The sequence below is a fragment of the Hyaena hyaena genome, unplaced genomic scaffold (assembly GCF_003009895.1).
Source record: "Hyaena hyaena isolate Hyena2069 unplaced genomic scaffold, ASM300989v1 scaffold_862, whole genome shotgun sequence".
Taxonomy (NCBI): domain Eukaryota; kingdom Metazoa; phylum Chordata; class Mammalia; order Carnivora; family Hyaenidae; genus Hyaena; species Hyaena hyaena.
This window is the reverse complement of record NW_024081494.1, coordinates 426,380-444,106: the sequence shown is the minus strand read 5'-3', so window position 1 is coordinate 444,106 and position 17,727 is coordinate 426,380. Positions and strand designations below refer to the sequence as shown.

General features: G+C 39.4%; 1 protein-coding gene across 2 annotated transcripts in view; it reads right to left on the bottom strand.

Moving 5' to 3' along the window:
- The window catches only part of RASGRF2 (Ras protein specific guanine nucleotide releasing factor 2), a 240,674-nt gene that overhangs the window by 127,102 nt on the left and 95,845 nt on the right, over window positions 1-17,727 (bottom strand). For both annotated transcript variants that reach the window (XM_039220115.1, XM_039220116.1), the window contains exons 4-8: window positions 16,702-16,791; window positions 11,561-11,814; window positions 6,797-6,876; window positions 6,205-6,398; window positions 636-745 (exon numbers count right to left, since the gene is read on the bottom strand). In XM_039220115.1, coding sequence (XP_039076046.1) covers window positions 636-745; window positions 6,205-6,398; window positions 6,797-6,876; window positions 11,561-11,814; window positions 16,702-16,791 — 728 coding nt within the window. The remainder of the gene's footprint in view (window positions 1-635; window positions 746-6,204; window positions 6,399-6,796; window positions 6,877-11,560; window positions 11,815-16,701; window positions 16,792-17,727) is intronic.

The window sequence follows — 17,727 nt, the reverse complement described above, 5'->3', positions numbered from 1 at the left end:
GAGACTGTGGGGAGAGCACACATCCAGACTTCAGCAAGCCATGACCCAAACCAAAGCCAGTGTACATCATGATTCTAAATGACAAATGGGTCAGCAACCAATGAATACCCTGGGGAATGCAACAGGAAAGCAACAACTTATTTTATGAACAGCAACCTTCATTGAAACTAGGATGTCATTTCTCAGAGGTGGAGCAAATTAGAAAACTTTATACCATTGATTCCATCTAAGCTAAAGGAACACAGATGTAAATAATTCCCTGAAACATTGAAAAGTCACTGAAAAATCCAAAATATACATTCTTTAACTTCTTGCCAAATATGAACACAAAGATTCCAATAAAAGTCATTTTCCTATTACCCCCGGAAAGAAACATAAACCCAAATACACCTATAACCTCAATTATATAAATTCACATGCCATAAAAGCATTTTCAATGATATATATTTTTCTTGTTTAAAATTAACATGTATGGTGATTCAGTGCCATCTGAAGAGCTAGCATTTAATGTTCAGGTGAATTTGAGAAGCTGGACTGTGTCTTGCATCTTGTTGCCTAGACATACATATTGGGTTTCCACAGAGACTAACTTGCTGCTTTCTCTAATTGACCTTTATTATAAGTTCTCCACATACCTGGACAATTCCTCTAGTTTTGACTTAGCAAACTCCAGACTTTTCCTTTCCACATGCTCATGGGGTGTATGAGCTAGAAGTTCGTGAAGTGTGATGATATACCTGGGGATCTAAATGCAAAGGCCACATGAGTAAGAGGTCAGGAGGAGTAACACTGGATGCCACTCTATTGTGCCATCATCATGTCTGAGAAACTCATCTCTACTCTTACAGTTCTTTAAAATTTTTTTTTTTATTATTTTATTTTACTTTTGAGAGAGAGAGAGACAGAGTGCGACTGGGGAGGGGCAGAAAGAGAGGGAGACATAATCCAAAGCAGGCTCCCGGCCCTGGAGCTGTCAGTGCAGAGCCTGACATGAGGCTTGAACTCACAGACTGCAAAATCATGACCTGAGCAGAAGTCAGATGCCCAACTGACTGAGCCACCCAGGCACCTTATACTTTTACAGTTTTGAAATGAAGCACACTTCAAACTTCACACACACACATACATTCACCAAGAACACACAAAAAGGAATAAAATATTATGTCCCAAAGAAACAATTGTTTCTTTAGGCTTTTTAAATATAATCATATATTTCTTAATCATAAGTTTTGAAAATTGGTTCATAGGGAAACACAAAGCTATTTTCAAATCATGTGAGTCTATATGTTAGGTATATTTGTTCAAAAAAATTTTTTTAATTCATAACCCTACTACAATGTTCTTTTAGATTTAAAACTTGGGAGATGAAGGGGCGCCTGGGTGGCTTAGTCGGTTAAGCGTCCGACTTTCACTTAGGTCATAATCTCACAGTTCGTGGGTTCGAGCCCTGCTTCGGGCTCTGTGCTGACTGCCAGCTCAGAGCCTGGAGCCTATTTCAGAGTCTGTATCTACCTCTCTCTCTGACCCTCCCCTGCTCATGCTGTCTCTCTCTCTCTCTCTCCTAGAAATAAATAAAAATATAAAAAAAAAAAACTTGGGAGATGAAGATACGTTTGCCTTTATTACATTCTTATCCTACTTTACCTTAATTCATCCTTCTAGAAGTAAAAAATATTATTTAATTATTTACTTGTGCTTTTGCTTATGGATAAACTATCTGAATTCTGTCAAAGGCATAAACTCCACCAGGCCCATGAAATTTTAATAGAACATAGTAGAGATTTAACTCAAGTTATAGTGATTCTACATAATTATTTATTTTTTTAATGTTTATTTATTTTTGAGAGCATCAGAGAGACAGCACAAGTAGGGGAGGGACAGAAAGAGAGGGAGACACAGAATCCGAAGCAGGCTCCAGGCTCTGAGCTGTCAGCACAGAGCCCAACGTGGGGCTCAAACACACGAACCACAAGATCGTGTCCTGAGCCAAAGTCAGAGGCTTAACCAACTCAGCCACCTAGGCAGCCCTCTACATAATTACTTTTAGTGGCTTACAAACTAAAATCTTTTAGAAAGCTGGAGCAGTGAGCTTAATTATAATACCAACATGCATGAACAACAGGCACCATAACACTGCCTGCTGTGGGTCAGACTGGAGCTCAAGGTTTGCATGTACACCTAAACCTCCAGCAACAAAAGGGGTATCTGCCCAATTTAAAGAGATAAGCAAACTAAGTGAGAAAAGGTCTGGTAACTTGCCCAAGATGGTGTCACAGTAAATGATGGAGCCAGCCATGATCATGGCTCTGACCAATGCACAAACCTGAGAGTCTCTTCTCTGGGGACTGGGGTCTCACTCAGCCCTTGAAGGGACTTCTAAGAATGAAGAAAGTAAAACAGCCTTCCGAGGTACTATGGCTAGCTCCTTTCATTGGGTGCTGAGGTGCTGGTACCTCTGCCCATGGGTCTGCTGTTGCTCTCATGCAGGTGATGGCCTTCACTGGGTTACTAACCGATGTTTGCTGAAGGCTTATGTTTAGGCATGAGCACAAAGGCAATGCCATCAGCACACACATGGCTCTGCAGCTGATACTCTTGGGTCAGGTCCTAGGTAATGTCATTATATTAAGGTTTTGGAAGTTCACACAGACAACTTATAGGAGGGAGACCCATCCCTCTCTAAGACACATGGAGGGCACTTTCTGCCTCTCCATCCCATAAACCTCTCCTGGTAAAAGCTCCTGGGATACATACACTTTCAAATATCCCTTCTATACAGTGCCAAGAAGGATAACAGTTTGCCTCTAAGTCAGGAGTCCTATAAGAAAATCAAGGCAATCAACAGCTAATGTACTAAATTTTTCATAACAAAGAAAGTAGGAGTGGGAGAGCCTGACACTTATAATGCATGCACTGAAAACCCACAAAACTAAGTTTAGTCAATAGCTTCATGATCCTCCCCCATTAATTAAATCTATTTTAGAGAGCTTGTTGGCTAAGATTCAAGTAGATGGGTTTGAAATTCAGAAACTGGCCCTTTCTACTTTTTGCTGGAGGAACAAACAAGCCTGAAGCTGCCAAAAAGCAGGGAAAGGATGTTCTGCAGAGAAGTGGATGGCTCTCCAAAGAGCTCATCTGTATATTCAAGAGCTGATTATAAATTTATTCCCCCCAAAACCCAAGAATCACAGTAAGAACAGTCTAGATGGATCATAATGCTCCTTCCAATTAGGGGACAATACTTGTCACTTTATAGACATTAATTAGTTTGCTTGCCAATGACAATAAATAGGTGGCTAGAGCCGCAAAAGGCTACTTTCTGGAGAACATCTAACAGCACTGTTCTTGTCAGGGGCAGATTTCATGATTGAATTATCTGTGGACTTATGAGAACCTGAAGCCAATTTAAACAGTACCAGTCGAGACACTGCCTTTGCCAATTAAAAATTACATTAATGACTACATTATTTTCCATAACAAATTTCTTGGCAACACCTAGACTACTTGTCTGATAGTTCAATTGAGGATAAATTTACTGTATCAGCCAAATTCAACAACTCCTCTATATTTCCATAGCTCAACATAGTATACTAACAGAAGCAATTGACTTAATTGACAAAGAGCCCAGAAAAAGGTTTACACATAGACAGACTAAAAGCTGCCAATCACCTCTCCTCCTCTGTGCTCAACCTCTGCCCCCATATCTAGACTCAAGAAAAAGCCTGGTCAGATGTCCCCTGATGCCATGAACCAGCATACAGAGGGAAGCAGAAATAGCTAGACCCCCTATGGGAGCAAATATTTTCACAACTATTTCACCTCATTTGTGAAAGGCATAAAAGGAACACACGGGATAGAATGAACCCAGTAAGAGAACACCTCCAAGCTTCAAGAAAGCGCAATTTTCCGCTGAGTGGTCCACAGGGTCACTCACAGGGAGAAGGCAGGAGGAAGAGATACCAAGCGAACAAGACAAAGAAGAGGGACCAAGGAGAATGAGGCTCTTAGGCAGCACACTCTGATAGCTTCCTCTCTTGGTCTATTCAAAATAGTGATAGGGCAGCAAATAGATTAAGAGCTGTTCTTCAGTTTATATGTCATGCAGTTTGGACTGATTCTGCCTAAATTCTTCAAGTTTGAGGCTTCTCCTAGAAAAATGGCTCCCCAAAGCTGAGACCTTTGGTTACCCTAGTCTGGAAGAAGCCAGAGAACCTCAACATTTGACCCTTCAGCTAAATTCTAGGGTTCGGGGCCACCACAGTCTTGGGATGGGGCTTCCTAGACAAACAGCAGGCTCCTTTACCACCATAGTGTTATTGCCCCAGGATCACAGCCAGACAGCTAGGGCTCTGGGAGATAACTGGGGCTCAAGTCCTCAGTTTTAAGAATAAGATACAGAGATTTATATTGGCTCAATTATTCTCCTCAATGCCATGACTGACAAGTGAGCAAGACATCTAGGTCTCCTCAAGATTTGTAGTCTGATGGTCCTTTCCTGACATTACGGGAATTCCCTGGGGTCAGTCAAATGCTGAGCCATTCTTATTGGGCTTAAACACCAAAGAAAGGAGGGAGGGTAAGAGAAGTGCATCTCAGCATTTTTAAGAAATCCAAAGGACTTTCCAAGGCCCTATATTCTACTGTGTTTGAACCCTCCCCTACAGAGCAAGTGTGGTTCTGTCTGTTGCTTTAAAACAGTGAGAGAATGACACCAAGGGGAAATTAAATAGCCCCCGGGAAGACATTAATGCACCGTCAGAAAGGGAGCTAGTTGTCTCCCAGAATATTCCAAGTGTCTTTCACAACCATTCCTTTGAATATTCACCTGAAATAGAGTTGCTGAAAAGACACAGTTTAGAGTTTATAATCATAATCTGGAGGTAACCGCCAAAGACTCAAACAGAATCTCAGAACATTGCATTATATAAAATTTGTTTCACTATAAAAAAAAAGCTTAAATTACAATTTTTAAAAGATAAAAAAAGCAACCTTTTTTTTTTGCTTTGCAGTTTTTCTTGCAAAATATTTCTTCAGAGAGGCAAAAAGTTCAAACAATTCAGTTCCATGAAAAAACACAATAACATTATAAAGTTTCACTATATTTAAACTGTTTCAAATGCATCTTTCTGGTTTTTAAAAAATCTTACTAAACCTCTGTGGTGACTTCCAGGATCTCAAGGAGGATTGACAAACTTTAGGACAAACAATTATGAATCAGATCAACATTTCTTTCTGACGCTACACAATGGTCAGCCAGGGTCAGCAGTGCCTGAGCAGGGGGGCAAAGCTCTCCACAGAAGCCCTAACACACATGATTAGGAGAATCGGTTTACCACATGACAGTCTGGAGGCCTGGCCAAAAGCCCCATAAATTCCACAACGAGAACACTCAATGCCTTTCCAAAAGAGCAGAATCGACACTTTTCAAAAGAACAGGGGATTCAATTCACATTTGGGCCTCCTCAGTTCTCACACATGGACTCTTGATGGTAAAGCTCTAGGTACAGGTAAGACCACAAGTGTGCTTGATCCCTCCAGGTGCTCTAACACCCAAAAGTGAATGTAATGACAAGCCCCAGCCTCAATGCAGCAGCCTGACTAGGGACCAAGAGTCCCCAGATCCAGCCAGTGGCTCCACACCCTACATTTTCATAGGCTCTGTAACCCAGGACGTCCTCCTTTGCTCTCCCATGTTCCAGACAAGCTCAAGACCAACTTCAACAGCAATTGTAATGGTGCAGGGAGGATGGGCAGGGAAACAAAGACTTTCCCAGCAGTCATTCCACCCCTCAGGAGCCTTTTATGCCACCAGCATATATTGGAACGTTTGCACAGCATCCTATTTCTGTAAACCTGAAAATATTTTTAAACATGCTGGAGGAGGAGACTCCATGGAAGAAGTCTGTGTGGAATCTTTCTGTAAAGAGAAAACTGTGCTACTTTTCAAAAAATCATTCCTGATTTAATTGCTTCAAAAATGCCTGGTTTAAAAAAAAAAAGTGCCTGATTTTCTCCCATATGCTACACAGAGGGAAAATGTGTGGCATAAATTTGTTTATCTCAGGGTCAAGCTCAGGACAATTGATGGCATGTGCCATAATTCCGCACGGGCATAGTTACACACGTCCCTCTGGTCACCCAGAGGGGTACAGTACCACCAAACTGGAACCGATGACTTAATAAAATGTGTCCCAGATGACTTACCTGGAACATTGGATAGGTCAAGAATGTTTCCAGCATCCGCCCCTCACACGCGGGGTTGGCTTCATACTGTTTTAAGAGTTTGTCGAAATCTCGGTTTTGCTTACAATTGGCAAGCACTTGGAGGCTGTACTGGTGATTACGCACAAATTCTTGATAAATGTTCAACATGGGGAGCAAAATATCAAACAGATCAGCTGGAAAAAAAGAAGTAAACATGGTAGTCTTTCTTGGTGCTTGGTAAGTTATCTAAGGTACAAGGAGAGACTGTGTTCACTCAGTGGAAATGGCAGAGAGTGGCTCTCCGCACCACGTGTCACATGTGCACAGGGCCCCCATCCAGATGCTTGAATGACTGACTGACTGGTAGAATGCACAGTGGTAGCGGTGGGGAGGGAGAGCCAAACTCTAGTCCCAAATGAACAATGACAGGCCAGGGGAAAGGGTTGAGGGGGCAATAAAACAGATTTCCAGGGCCTAAGGAAGCTAACAGCAGGGAAATTCAGGCAGGTTAGGCTGAATAATGTTGAAGTTATTTTGCTTTAATTGCAGCCATATTAAGAGAAAATCTTTTATCTCTGAAGCACACACTTACCTAAAATTAAAGTAGGCCAGTTTGCTATTCTTGCCTTCAGTCCTTGATGAAATATTTCATGAAGAAACATAATTGTTTCACTATAAAAAATTGAAAAATAATATAATCTAGTCACTTCTTTGTTAAAGAAGTCCACTGGGTCCATAAAGCCTTAATAAATACATGATTTACATGCCTCCCAGGGCCTCCAAACTGTACACACAATAATAAGATGGATTATACTAGCCCTCATAAAGCAATTTATCTTTCAAACAATTTTGAGAATTCTGAGCTAAGAGTCAAACAGTGGAAGACAGTAAATACCAAATCATTGTCATATAACCCTCTTTATCAACTTATGATAGCAACATCTTTCTGCTAGAATTTAGCACTTCAACTGATAATCAAAAACTTAGTTATGATCCTTTTTCTTTTCAGATTTTTTCTAGATGATAACTCAGGGAAAGGACTCGCTCTTTCACTAAAATGAGTTGTGACAGGAGAGAGGGGGAAAAAACCCACAGCAAAGATCTGGCAGAACTCTATTGTAACCACCCCTAAGACGCTCAAGATGGAAATGTAAAAGAATCCTCTGAAAAGGACTAAATCTACACAGAGATACTAACATCAGAACTATGCATAGAGATCCAAATTGTTACAAGGTTCAAGAAGAGAAGTTACCAAAGTAACTTTTGCTTTCTCCTTATTACAATTAACTCATTGGAATGGGCTGCGAAAGCCTTTTCTGAACTAACACATCCACACAAATACAGAATTATTCATGTAAATGCGATACTCTGGTTTGTTGTAAATCAAATTCAATTACAATAAACATCAATGGAAAATCCTTAATTTTTTTCCAAATGGTCCATCAAACAAAATACATACTGCTTGAAGATGATAATTTGTTTTCCTTCTATAGAAATTTTAACTAACCAGTGTTTGTCGCTCAAGGATTTCAACCAAATCTAGTTTGGTAGATACTGATTTTTGGGGTTTGTTTTTTAAATTTTTTAACATTTTTATTCATTTTTGAGAGAACACTAGTGGAGTAAGGTCAGAGAGAGAGGGAGGCACAGAATCTGAAGCAGTCTCCAGGCTCTGAGCTGTCAGCACAGAGCCCAACGTCAGGCTCGAACCCACAAACCACAAGATCATGATCTGAGCTGAAGTCGGATGCTTAACGAACAGAGCCACCCAGGCACCCCTAGTTTGGAAGATATCGTATGTTAGTCTTTCAACCTCCTTCCTATTATCCTTTTAGGTGGACAGGATGGAGAGCTAAAGCTAAGTTTTCAACTCCCTTGCAAATGGGGTTCTGAATATAAATTTCGTTTCACCAGTTCCACCAAGAGATGTACTTGGTAAGACATGGAAGGTAGAAGGAGAGGCCATCTTACAGTTGTTGAAAATCAGTCATGAAGATGTAAGTGTTTTAGGGGCAATTTCAGTATCCAGCTTCAGTGTTCTAGTTTCTAGGCAACAGCTTCCTAGACCTGAGAGGCAGATAGGATGGCAATGGCAGTGGCTATAGTTTCCCACCTCTGAAACACACCTACAGTGCTGTGCTCTTGAACTCAAAGCTCCAAGGGCAGCTCCCTGGCTTTACTCTTCCAGCTGTTTCAAAGAATTCTATAAGCAATGAACTCCCTTGACTCACAGAGAGGCTTCTCTTTCCTACATTGAAAATTAACTGATACATCTACCTTCATATTTTGATACCTGGATGGTTAGAAAACAGATGAAACAATCATGCATGTGGATAGGTAGATTATTTTTTAAATATAAACTCTGTTGGAATTCAAACTAACTGACCTGCCTAAGACTTGAGTTTTAGTGGTAAAGAAAGTTAAACAATAGCAATGACAATAAACACCCTATAAGCCTCACCTTTAAAAACATACTCTTTACCAGGTTAACTAACTGGAATTAAAATAAAAACTGTTAAAGGGGCACCTGGGTGGCTCAGTTGTTTAAGCATCTGACTCTTGGTTTTGGTTCAGGTCATGATCTCACAGTCTGTGAGATACAGCCCTGTGTCAGGCTCTGTGCTAACAGCATAGAGCCTGCTTGGGATTCTCTCTCTCTCTGCCTCTGCCCTGAGCACTCTCTCTCTCTCTAATAAAGTAAAAAAAAAAAAAGGTTTTAATTAAAATATGAAAAATGAAAAGTAAAAACTTAAAAAAACAAAAAAGGTATAAAAATAAACTAAATGAAAACTTAAAAACATACCTCTTCAAATTTCCATTAAGGACTAAGTATAGTAAACAATTGCTAACTACAGGAGAGCTTACAGCCTCGCCTTCCAAGAAGAGGTACAGCATCCTGACTCTGAATTAATTAATTAATTAATTTATTTATTTATTTATAAATTTTTAAAAATGTTTTATTTATTTCTGAGAGAGAGACAGCATGAGCAGGGGAGAGCCAGAGAGAGAGGGAGGTACAGAATCCGAAACAGGCTCCAGACTCAGCTAGCTGTCAGCAGAGCCCGACACAGGGCTCAAACCCACAAACCGTGAGATCATGACGTGAGCTGAAGTCGGACGCCTAACCGACTGAGCCACCCAGGCACCCCCTGACTCTGAATTTGAACAATATGACAAACCTGGCATTCCACATTGCATATCAGGTGATCCAATGGAAACAAATTCCCAGAGGTGACTTAAGACCAATGTGCTGCAGCCTCTGCTTAGCAACACTACCAGAGTGTAGGCTACAACATCTATTGTCATTGGAACTGTTGAAACAGCAGACTTGGGTGACTGATGTGTCACCAAAATGCCAGCTGTGCAGCTTGAGGATCAGGAGCTGTCCCTCAGGTTCCCTGTGAGTCCCACACACTTGAGTGAGGCCAGGGCCACTTCACGACAGAGAATCCCCACTTCAAGTCTCCTGCTTTCAAGCTCCTTTTGCAGTCACCTACAGATGCTCAGACACGCTTTTTTAAAATATTTAAATACATTTTAACTCTGATCTATGATTTAGTCCCTAGAAACCTCCTTATGATATGGGTTTTCATTTTATAAAAGCCTACGGAAAAAACTTTTAGCTCAGAATTAGCAATAGCTTAAAATAAATGCAGGCTGGGGAGGTGAGTGAAATAAAGGGGATTAAGAGCACACTTCTGTTGTTGAACACTGAGTGATAATACAGGATTGTTGAATCATTACACTGCACCTCTGAAACTAATATAGCACTGTATGTCAACTATACTTCAATAATAAAATAAAACAAAGTAAAATAAATTTATAAAAAGCCTAATTCCTTAAAAAGCCAAATTAAAATATATTGGAATAACTTTTTGTTCTGTTTCTTTTTAAAAAAAAAATTGTTTGACTAGAGTTGATACATTAACATTACATTACTTTCAGGTGTACAACTTAGTGATCTGACAAGTTTATAGGTTATACTACGCTCAACACAAGTGTAACTACAATATGTCCCTTTACATCACTATTACAATACACGTGTCTATATTCCTTATGTCCTTCCTTTTATTCCCATGACTTATCTATCCCATAAGTGGAGGACTGTATCTCCCTCTCTCTCTTCAACCATTTTGCCCAACCCCTCAACTCTCCTCTGGCAACCACCAGTTTAATCGCAATGGGTCCAATTCTGCTTTTTGTTTATTTACTTATTTTTAGATCCCACTAATGAGTGGAATCATATGGTATTTGTTTTTCTTAGTCCAACGTGTTTCAAGAAGTGTAATAGGTTCCAGGTCCATCCACGTTATCTCCAATGGCAAATATCATCCCTTTGTATGACTTTGTTAATATGTGATGTTATTTGATGGTTTTTGATGTTATTTAATGTTTTCATGTTGTTTTTGACTTTTGAAACATGCAAACTTCTTCAAAAATAAATAAATGTATTCTCAATAAATAAATAAATAAATGGGTGGATAAATTAAAAATAAAAATAAATAAATAATTTTTAATTAAAGCATCCAAGCACTCCCTTCCTCCCCTTCCCCTCATCCCATCTTTATTTTTTCCTCAGCACTCAGCAACATATGATATACTGTATATTTCACTTATTTACTATTCATTGTCTTCCCACATCAAAACTTAAGTTACATGAAAGCAAGGATTTCTGCTTTGTTCACTGATGAACACACAGCAGGAAGAATAGTGTAAATATTTATTGAGCGAATAAATTTGCCAGAGATTCGCAGGCCCCCTGTTAGTTTTTGTTCTTCTTAAAGTACATCTGTATAAATCACATGTAAAGACCCATTACTCATTCCATTTCCCTCACCTTATGAAGGAGATTATCTTTTCCAACACACACACCCACACAATGACAAGAAAAGATAGGTCAAACAGAGAAAAGACCGAGAAAACTAGATGTCATGATTCAAAATAAAGACATGTAAACTCACACAAATAAAACACAAATGATAGCTTTCTTATTTTTAATATCATAAACTCATAAAGGTGAACTTCTTTTTTTTTTTTTAATATTTTTATTTATTTCTAGGAGAGAGAGAGAGAGAGACAGCGCGAGCAGGGGAGGGTCAGAGAGAGAGGGAGTCACAGACTGAAACAGGCTCCAGGCTCTGAGCTGGCAGTCAGCACATAGCCCGACGCGGGGCTCGAACCCACGAACCACGAGATCATGACCTAAGTGAAAGTCGGACGCTTAACCGACTAAGCCACCCAGGCGCCCCAATAAAGGTGAACTTCTGATTCTTATTCTTGTAAGAGTAAAGTAAAAATTCTTTTGAGAAATAGAAATGGGTTTTTCACAAGACTCTTGATTTATGCCAAGACAAACCTGTTGAGAAAAATGCTGCTGACATCGTCATGGCTGATGGGAGGCTTCTTGGAGCTGGCTGCCATTCGCAGGGGCCGGAGGAAGCCATTCACCAGGATGTAGAGCTGGTGAACATACTCTGACTCAGCTTCAACCATGGTGAACACAATCTGGTTTCTCTTCCTCATGCTTTCAGCATGAGGAGAACAAATGTAATCCTGCACGATGGTTTTCCATTTCCTTCTACACAACCATCCTCTCATGAAGCTCTGAACCTACAGAACAACAACAACATTAAGAATCTCAGGGAGGTATGAGACTGTCTTTGATAAGCCTATCAGTAGGGTTTCCATTCTGTGCCATATAAAACATTGCTTTTTTGTTGGAGCACTGATGGTCCCATCACTAGAATAAATCATGGCAGACTTTTCCAGATAGCAGAAAAAAAGAGGATTTAAAAATGATATTTTTGGGGGGCGCCTGGGTGGCTCAGTTGGTTAAGTGTCTGACTTTGGCTCAGGTCATGATCTCACGGTCCTTGGGTTTGAGCCCCACATCAGGCTCTGTGCTGACAGGTCAGAGCCTGGAGCCTGTTTCAGATTCTGTGTCTCCCTCTCTCTCTGCCCCTCCCCAGCTTGTGCTCTGTCTCTGTCTCAAAAATAAATAAATGTTTAAAAAAAAAATTTTTTAAAGGATATTTTTCTCAGCCTCACAAGTTTCTTCCATATCTTAAGCTCTTTAGGACTGCTAATATGGACTCCAGAATATGATAATATTACATATTTAGTTATTAACATTTTAATAAAGGAATACATTGAAGGTCTATTCTTTAACAATATAAAATCAGATACTGGAAATTTTTAATTGTAGTAAAAAAGCACATAACATAAAATTTACCATCTTAACCATTTTTAAGTGCACAGCTCAGTAGTGTGAAATATCTCATGTTGTTGTACAACAGATCTCCAGAACTTCTTCATCTTGGAAGATGGACACTCTATACCTACTGAACATCTCCCCACTTCTCCCATCCCTCAGCCCCTGCTACCCACCACTCTATTTCCTGTTGCTGTCAGTTTAAGCACTTCAGATAGCTCATGTAAGTGGAATCACACAGTATCTATCTTTTTGTGACTGGTTAATGTCACTTAGTATAAAGCCCTCAAGATTCTTCCATGTTGTACCATGTGCTAGGATTTCCTCCCTGCTTCAGGCCGAATAACTTTCCATTGTATGTACATGCTGTTTATCCATTCATCTGCTGAGAGACATTAGAGTTGCTTCCACCTCTCAGCTACTGCGAATAATGCTGCAGTCACCTCGAGAGTGCAAATATCTCTTCGAGATCCTGTATATCCCTTTGGATATACACCCCGAAGTGGAAATGCTGGATCACTGTTGGTTCTATTTTTAATTTTTCGAGGAGTGACTGTACTGCTTTCCATAGCAGTCGAACCACTTCGCAATCCCACCAGCAGTGCACAAAGGTTCCAATTTCTCAACATCCTTATCAATACTTAGGTTGTTTTTTTGATGGTAGTCATCCTAATGGGCGTGAGGTGACACTACGCAATGGTTTTGATTTGTATTTCTCTGATGCTTAGTGATATTGAGCAGCTTTTCATATGTATATGACTTCTCCAAAGATCACATATATATCATTTCATCTTTGGAGAAACATCCTTTGCCCACTTTTAAATCGGGTTATTTGATATGTTGTTACTGAGCGTTTTTTTTTTTTTTAAGAAACTTAAAAAATAAGTGTTAGAAAACAGCTCATCTGATCCCTTCTATTTAAAGCTGAGTAAACTAAATTTCATGGTAAGTCACACAGGAAAGATGCAATCAGAGGCATTCTTTTACCTGCTTTTTGTTAACTGTAAGGATTCTCTCTTAGCTATATGGTGAAAACACATGTTAATGGATTGCAATGGAGATTATTTTGTGAAAAAAAAACATGAAATATAATTAAAACTCAATTCTGTAGAAAACATGATAGCCTCTAAATTTGGTCTGAATCCCTAGGTATGATTTGAAAAATAACAGACAAACCTATGCATTTTAGCCAACAAATATCTACTAAACATCTTTCAAGTATCCAGGTAAATGCTGGATGATAATCAGAGAGATGCATGTCATAATGCCTAACCCAAAGGCTGAGCACTAACCTGCTGGGTAAATTTGTACCATAGTCCTCTATTTTCTCACCTATAAAATAATGAATGAAAAAAATCTGAAGTCCTTTCTCAATGTAAAACCGTTATATTGGGTCGCCTACATGGCTCAGTTGGTTAAGCGTCCGACTTCGACTCAGGTCATGATCTCAAGGTTTGTGGGTTTGAGCCCCGCGTCGGGCTCTGTGCTAACATCCAGCTCAAAGCCTGGAGCCTGTTTCAGATTCTGTGTCTCCTCTCTCTGACCCTCCCCTGCTCACACTGTCTCTTTCTCTCCCTCTCAGAAATTAGAAAAAAAAAAACGTTATATGACTATTTACTAGGGTGCATGATAGCTAAATGGCAGATTCAGCCACAAAGCAAGTTGCAAATCCTTATATGATTGAAAGCATGAAATCAGTACCAAATCTCTTTTTAGTATTATTGTTATCTAGTCAACACAGTCTTACACTTCTTATTTTTTCCCTACTATTTCACCCATGTAGACTAAATTGTCAAGTATTTAAACAACTGCTCTTCTGTTGCAACGTTTAAAATTCCTTCATTTACCTACCAGTGCTGTCATCATACTATCAATTTTCAGGCAGGCATTCACACAGCTGCCATGTTTCAAACAATAAAACTTAGCCTCATTTTTATAGAATTCTATGGGGGAATCTGTATGCACATTATTTGGAGAAATATAATGGAAAACTTCTTTGTCATATTTTAAATTTTTGTTCCTTGAGGATAAAAATTATGTTGATATTTGCCAAATTAGAATAGAGAAACTAATTCATTTTGCCACACAGATATTAGAATGATTGGGATATAATGCACACTAGAATTAATTTCAAAGCCTACTCAACAAGCTTAAAAATATACTTTTAATTGCTTCTATTGAGAAATAGGAAGGTAGAAAATGCAAAAAGTACTTATCACTATTCTTCCATTTAACAGAAATATTTTCAAAAATCACCTTAATCAATTTTTGTGTTAAACAGTCTCTGTTTACTTAGTCAGGTATCAACTGCCAAGCTGGTTTACTTTTCATACTAACAGACCAGTTTCTACAAAAACAAAAAACAAAACAAAACAAAAAACCCTGAAAACTGTACTTTACTCATCTCTTTGTTTACAACTTCATACTACTAAAAAAAAGGCAAGAGTATTAATCTTGTAACAATAACACAAATCAAATTCAATTTAAATTTTTTTGAATTCTAAGAAAGGAATGGTGTTATTTCACTTTTTATTCCTTAAAAACTGAAAACATTTCAATTCAGTTCTAAGAAGCATTTCTATTTCAAACTCTGAGCAATGTTTAAAGTTTTGTTACAACTAAAAGGGAGAAATTATGTAGCACAGAAAAAACAGGAATAAAAAAATTAAGATGAAATAAAGATTTAAAGGTATGTATCCAAAAAAAGTTCTGTAACTATGAATTTTTTCACTTAATGTTCACAAAGCTAAGTAGATGATTTATACAAGAGAATTAAGATGATGGAACTCAAAACCTAAGATGACCTAAATCAAATACAGTAGACCAGAGTGAGTACCAGTGTCTGGTTAACTGCAAAAGTTGTACACAGGGACCACAGGGACACCTGGGTGGCTCAGTAGGTTAAGCATCCGACTTCAGCCTCAGTTCATGAACTGTGAGATCGAGCTCCATGTTGGGCTTTGTGCTGACAGCTCAGAGCCTGGAGCCTGCTTCAGATTCTGTGTCTCTCTCTCTCTCCGCCCCATCCCTGCTCATGCTCTATCTCTCTCTGTCTCTCAAAAATAAATAAACATGAAAAAAATCTTTTTAGAGTTATACACAGGAATAAGTGACAGTATAGTAGAAAGATCTGTTGATTGTGTGGATGTTAAACAAGAAAGTAATAATGATAATAAAACAGAAATCTGAGCAGATGTATTTAGTTAATCTTCTCACAGATTCAAAAAAAATCCTTTCTAAATAAGCACTGAAATCTAAAGCTAAAAGAAATATCTATAAATGTCATTTAAAAATACTCCCTTAGGAAATGGTGGGGGAAAGGGAGAGAGGCAAACCATGAGAGACTCTTGAATGCTGACAAAAACTGAGGACTGATGGATGTGGGGGGGAGGGGGGGATGGGCATGGAGGAGGGCACTTTGGGGATGAGCACTGAGTGTTATGTAGAAACTAATTTGACAATAAACTATTTGTAAAAAAAAAAAAAAAATACTCCCTTAGGGGTGACTGGGTGGCTCAGTCAGTTAAGTGTCTGACTCTTTTTTTAAAAATGTTTACTTATTTATTTTGAAAGAGAGAGAAAGAGAGAACACAAGCAGGGGAGGAGCAGAGAGAGAAGAAGAAAGAGAATTCCAAGCAGGCTCTGTGCTACAAGCCATGAGCCTGACGCTCGGCTTGATCTGATGAACCAGGAGATCATAACCTGATCTGAAATCAAAAAGGGATGCTCAATGGACTGAGCTACCCAGGTGCCCCAAGCCTCCAACTCTTGATTTCAGCTCACGTCATGATTATGCAGTCCTGAAATCAAGATCTGTGTTAGGCTCCACAATGAGTGTGGAAACTGCTTGGGATTCTCTCTCCTCCTCTCTCTCTCTGTCCCTCTCCATCTCACACGCATGTGCACCCATGCACTCTCTGCCCCCCCCCACAAAAAATAAATAAACATGAAAAAAATACCCCCTAGAATACAAAAACAGCACAAAATCAGGATGTTCTACAGCATTTACTTAACCCTACTTGAGAACACTATTGTCTTAACATCTGTTTTTGGCATCCTTTCTGCAGAGTATACAAAAGGGGATTCCCAGAATTGGAAAAAAATCTCAAGCTGAAACTTTTCCAAAGTAGCCATACCTGGATTGCTCTGAAGGGCAGGTCTGAGAGTCATTAGAACAGATATACCAAGATGGTTCTCAGCTGAGGGACAGGGTGGGAAAGACATCACTACAGGACAGACAACTGATCACCATTCTTCCCGAAAGCAAGAAACACCCAGCATCCTACCTTTTTAATCTTCTTGATGTCTGGATCCTCATCTTCTTGATTAGTTTGGTAAGGCCGCATTCGTTCCTTGGTTTTATTAAGAGCAATAATCTATAACACAAAATTGGCCCATGTCATGAATGGGAAATACTGGCTTATAGTCATAACTCACAGGAAGTTATGCCTACAAGGGAGCTTATGAGATCCTCAGGAAACTTTTACTTTTTATGCATCCTTTCTTCCACTGGTGCTGAGGCAAAGAAAGAAAGTACTTCGCCCAAAGCCTGTTTAGTTATGTTGCTAACAAAAGTGCTTATAAGAAGTGACTGTGGAAAGTGTGAACTGGGATCTGGGTTAGGAGAAATGTTAGCCCAAAGTCTGGCCCTGCCTGTCAGTGACGACTAGGTCAAGGCCTTCACGGGAGCTGAGTGACACGCTGCCTGCCAATCTTGCCCAATTGTCAGCTTCCTAGAATGCCCCGTGTTCTCCAAATGCAGTGACACTCAGCCCAGAGCTCTTGCTTCCCATAATCAGCCTGCATCCTTCCAGATAGGTACACATAGTACAGCAGGCCCACAGAATTCCCTGGTAAAATGGTAACTGCAAAGGAACTTCAGAGCCCTGGAGTTTATCCAAGACAACCAAGAAAAGGTGAAAAGGTAAAAAGGAACGAAACTACATGGGATCTCTTTATAGCTCCAACTTAGTTATGTGACCTGTGGGGCGGTTCAAGACCAGATATACGTCCAAATACACTAGTAATAAAAATCACTAGACTACCTCTCAGTTGTAGGCTCTTGCAAAGGTAAGAACCTCTACGGCTTTGCTAGCAAGCACTTAAAAAGTTCAGAATCATGATTGCTTCCTCTGACCTGCCTTTACATTTTGTCACCAATAACAAATGCACATTTCTGCCATTTTCTGGCAGAAAAGTAGGGGGAAAAAAAGGAGTAGAAAATAAATTATGGTTCCTGCCAAGCAACCACACAAGACATACCTGCAACTGACAGTTTGGGGCTACAATCTATATTCAGACGAAAATAGAAC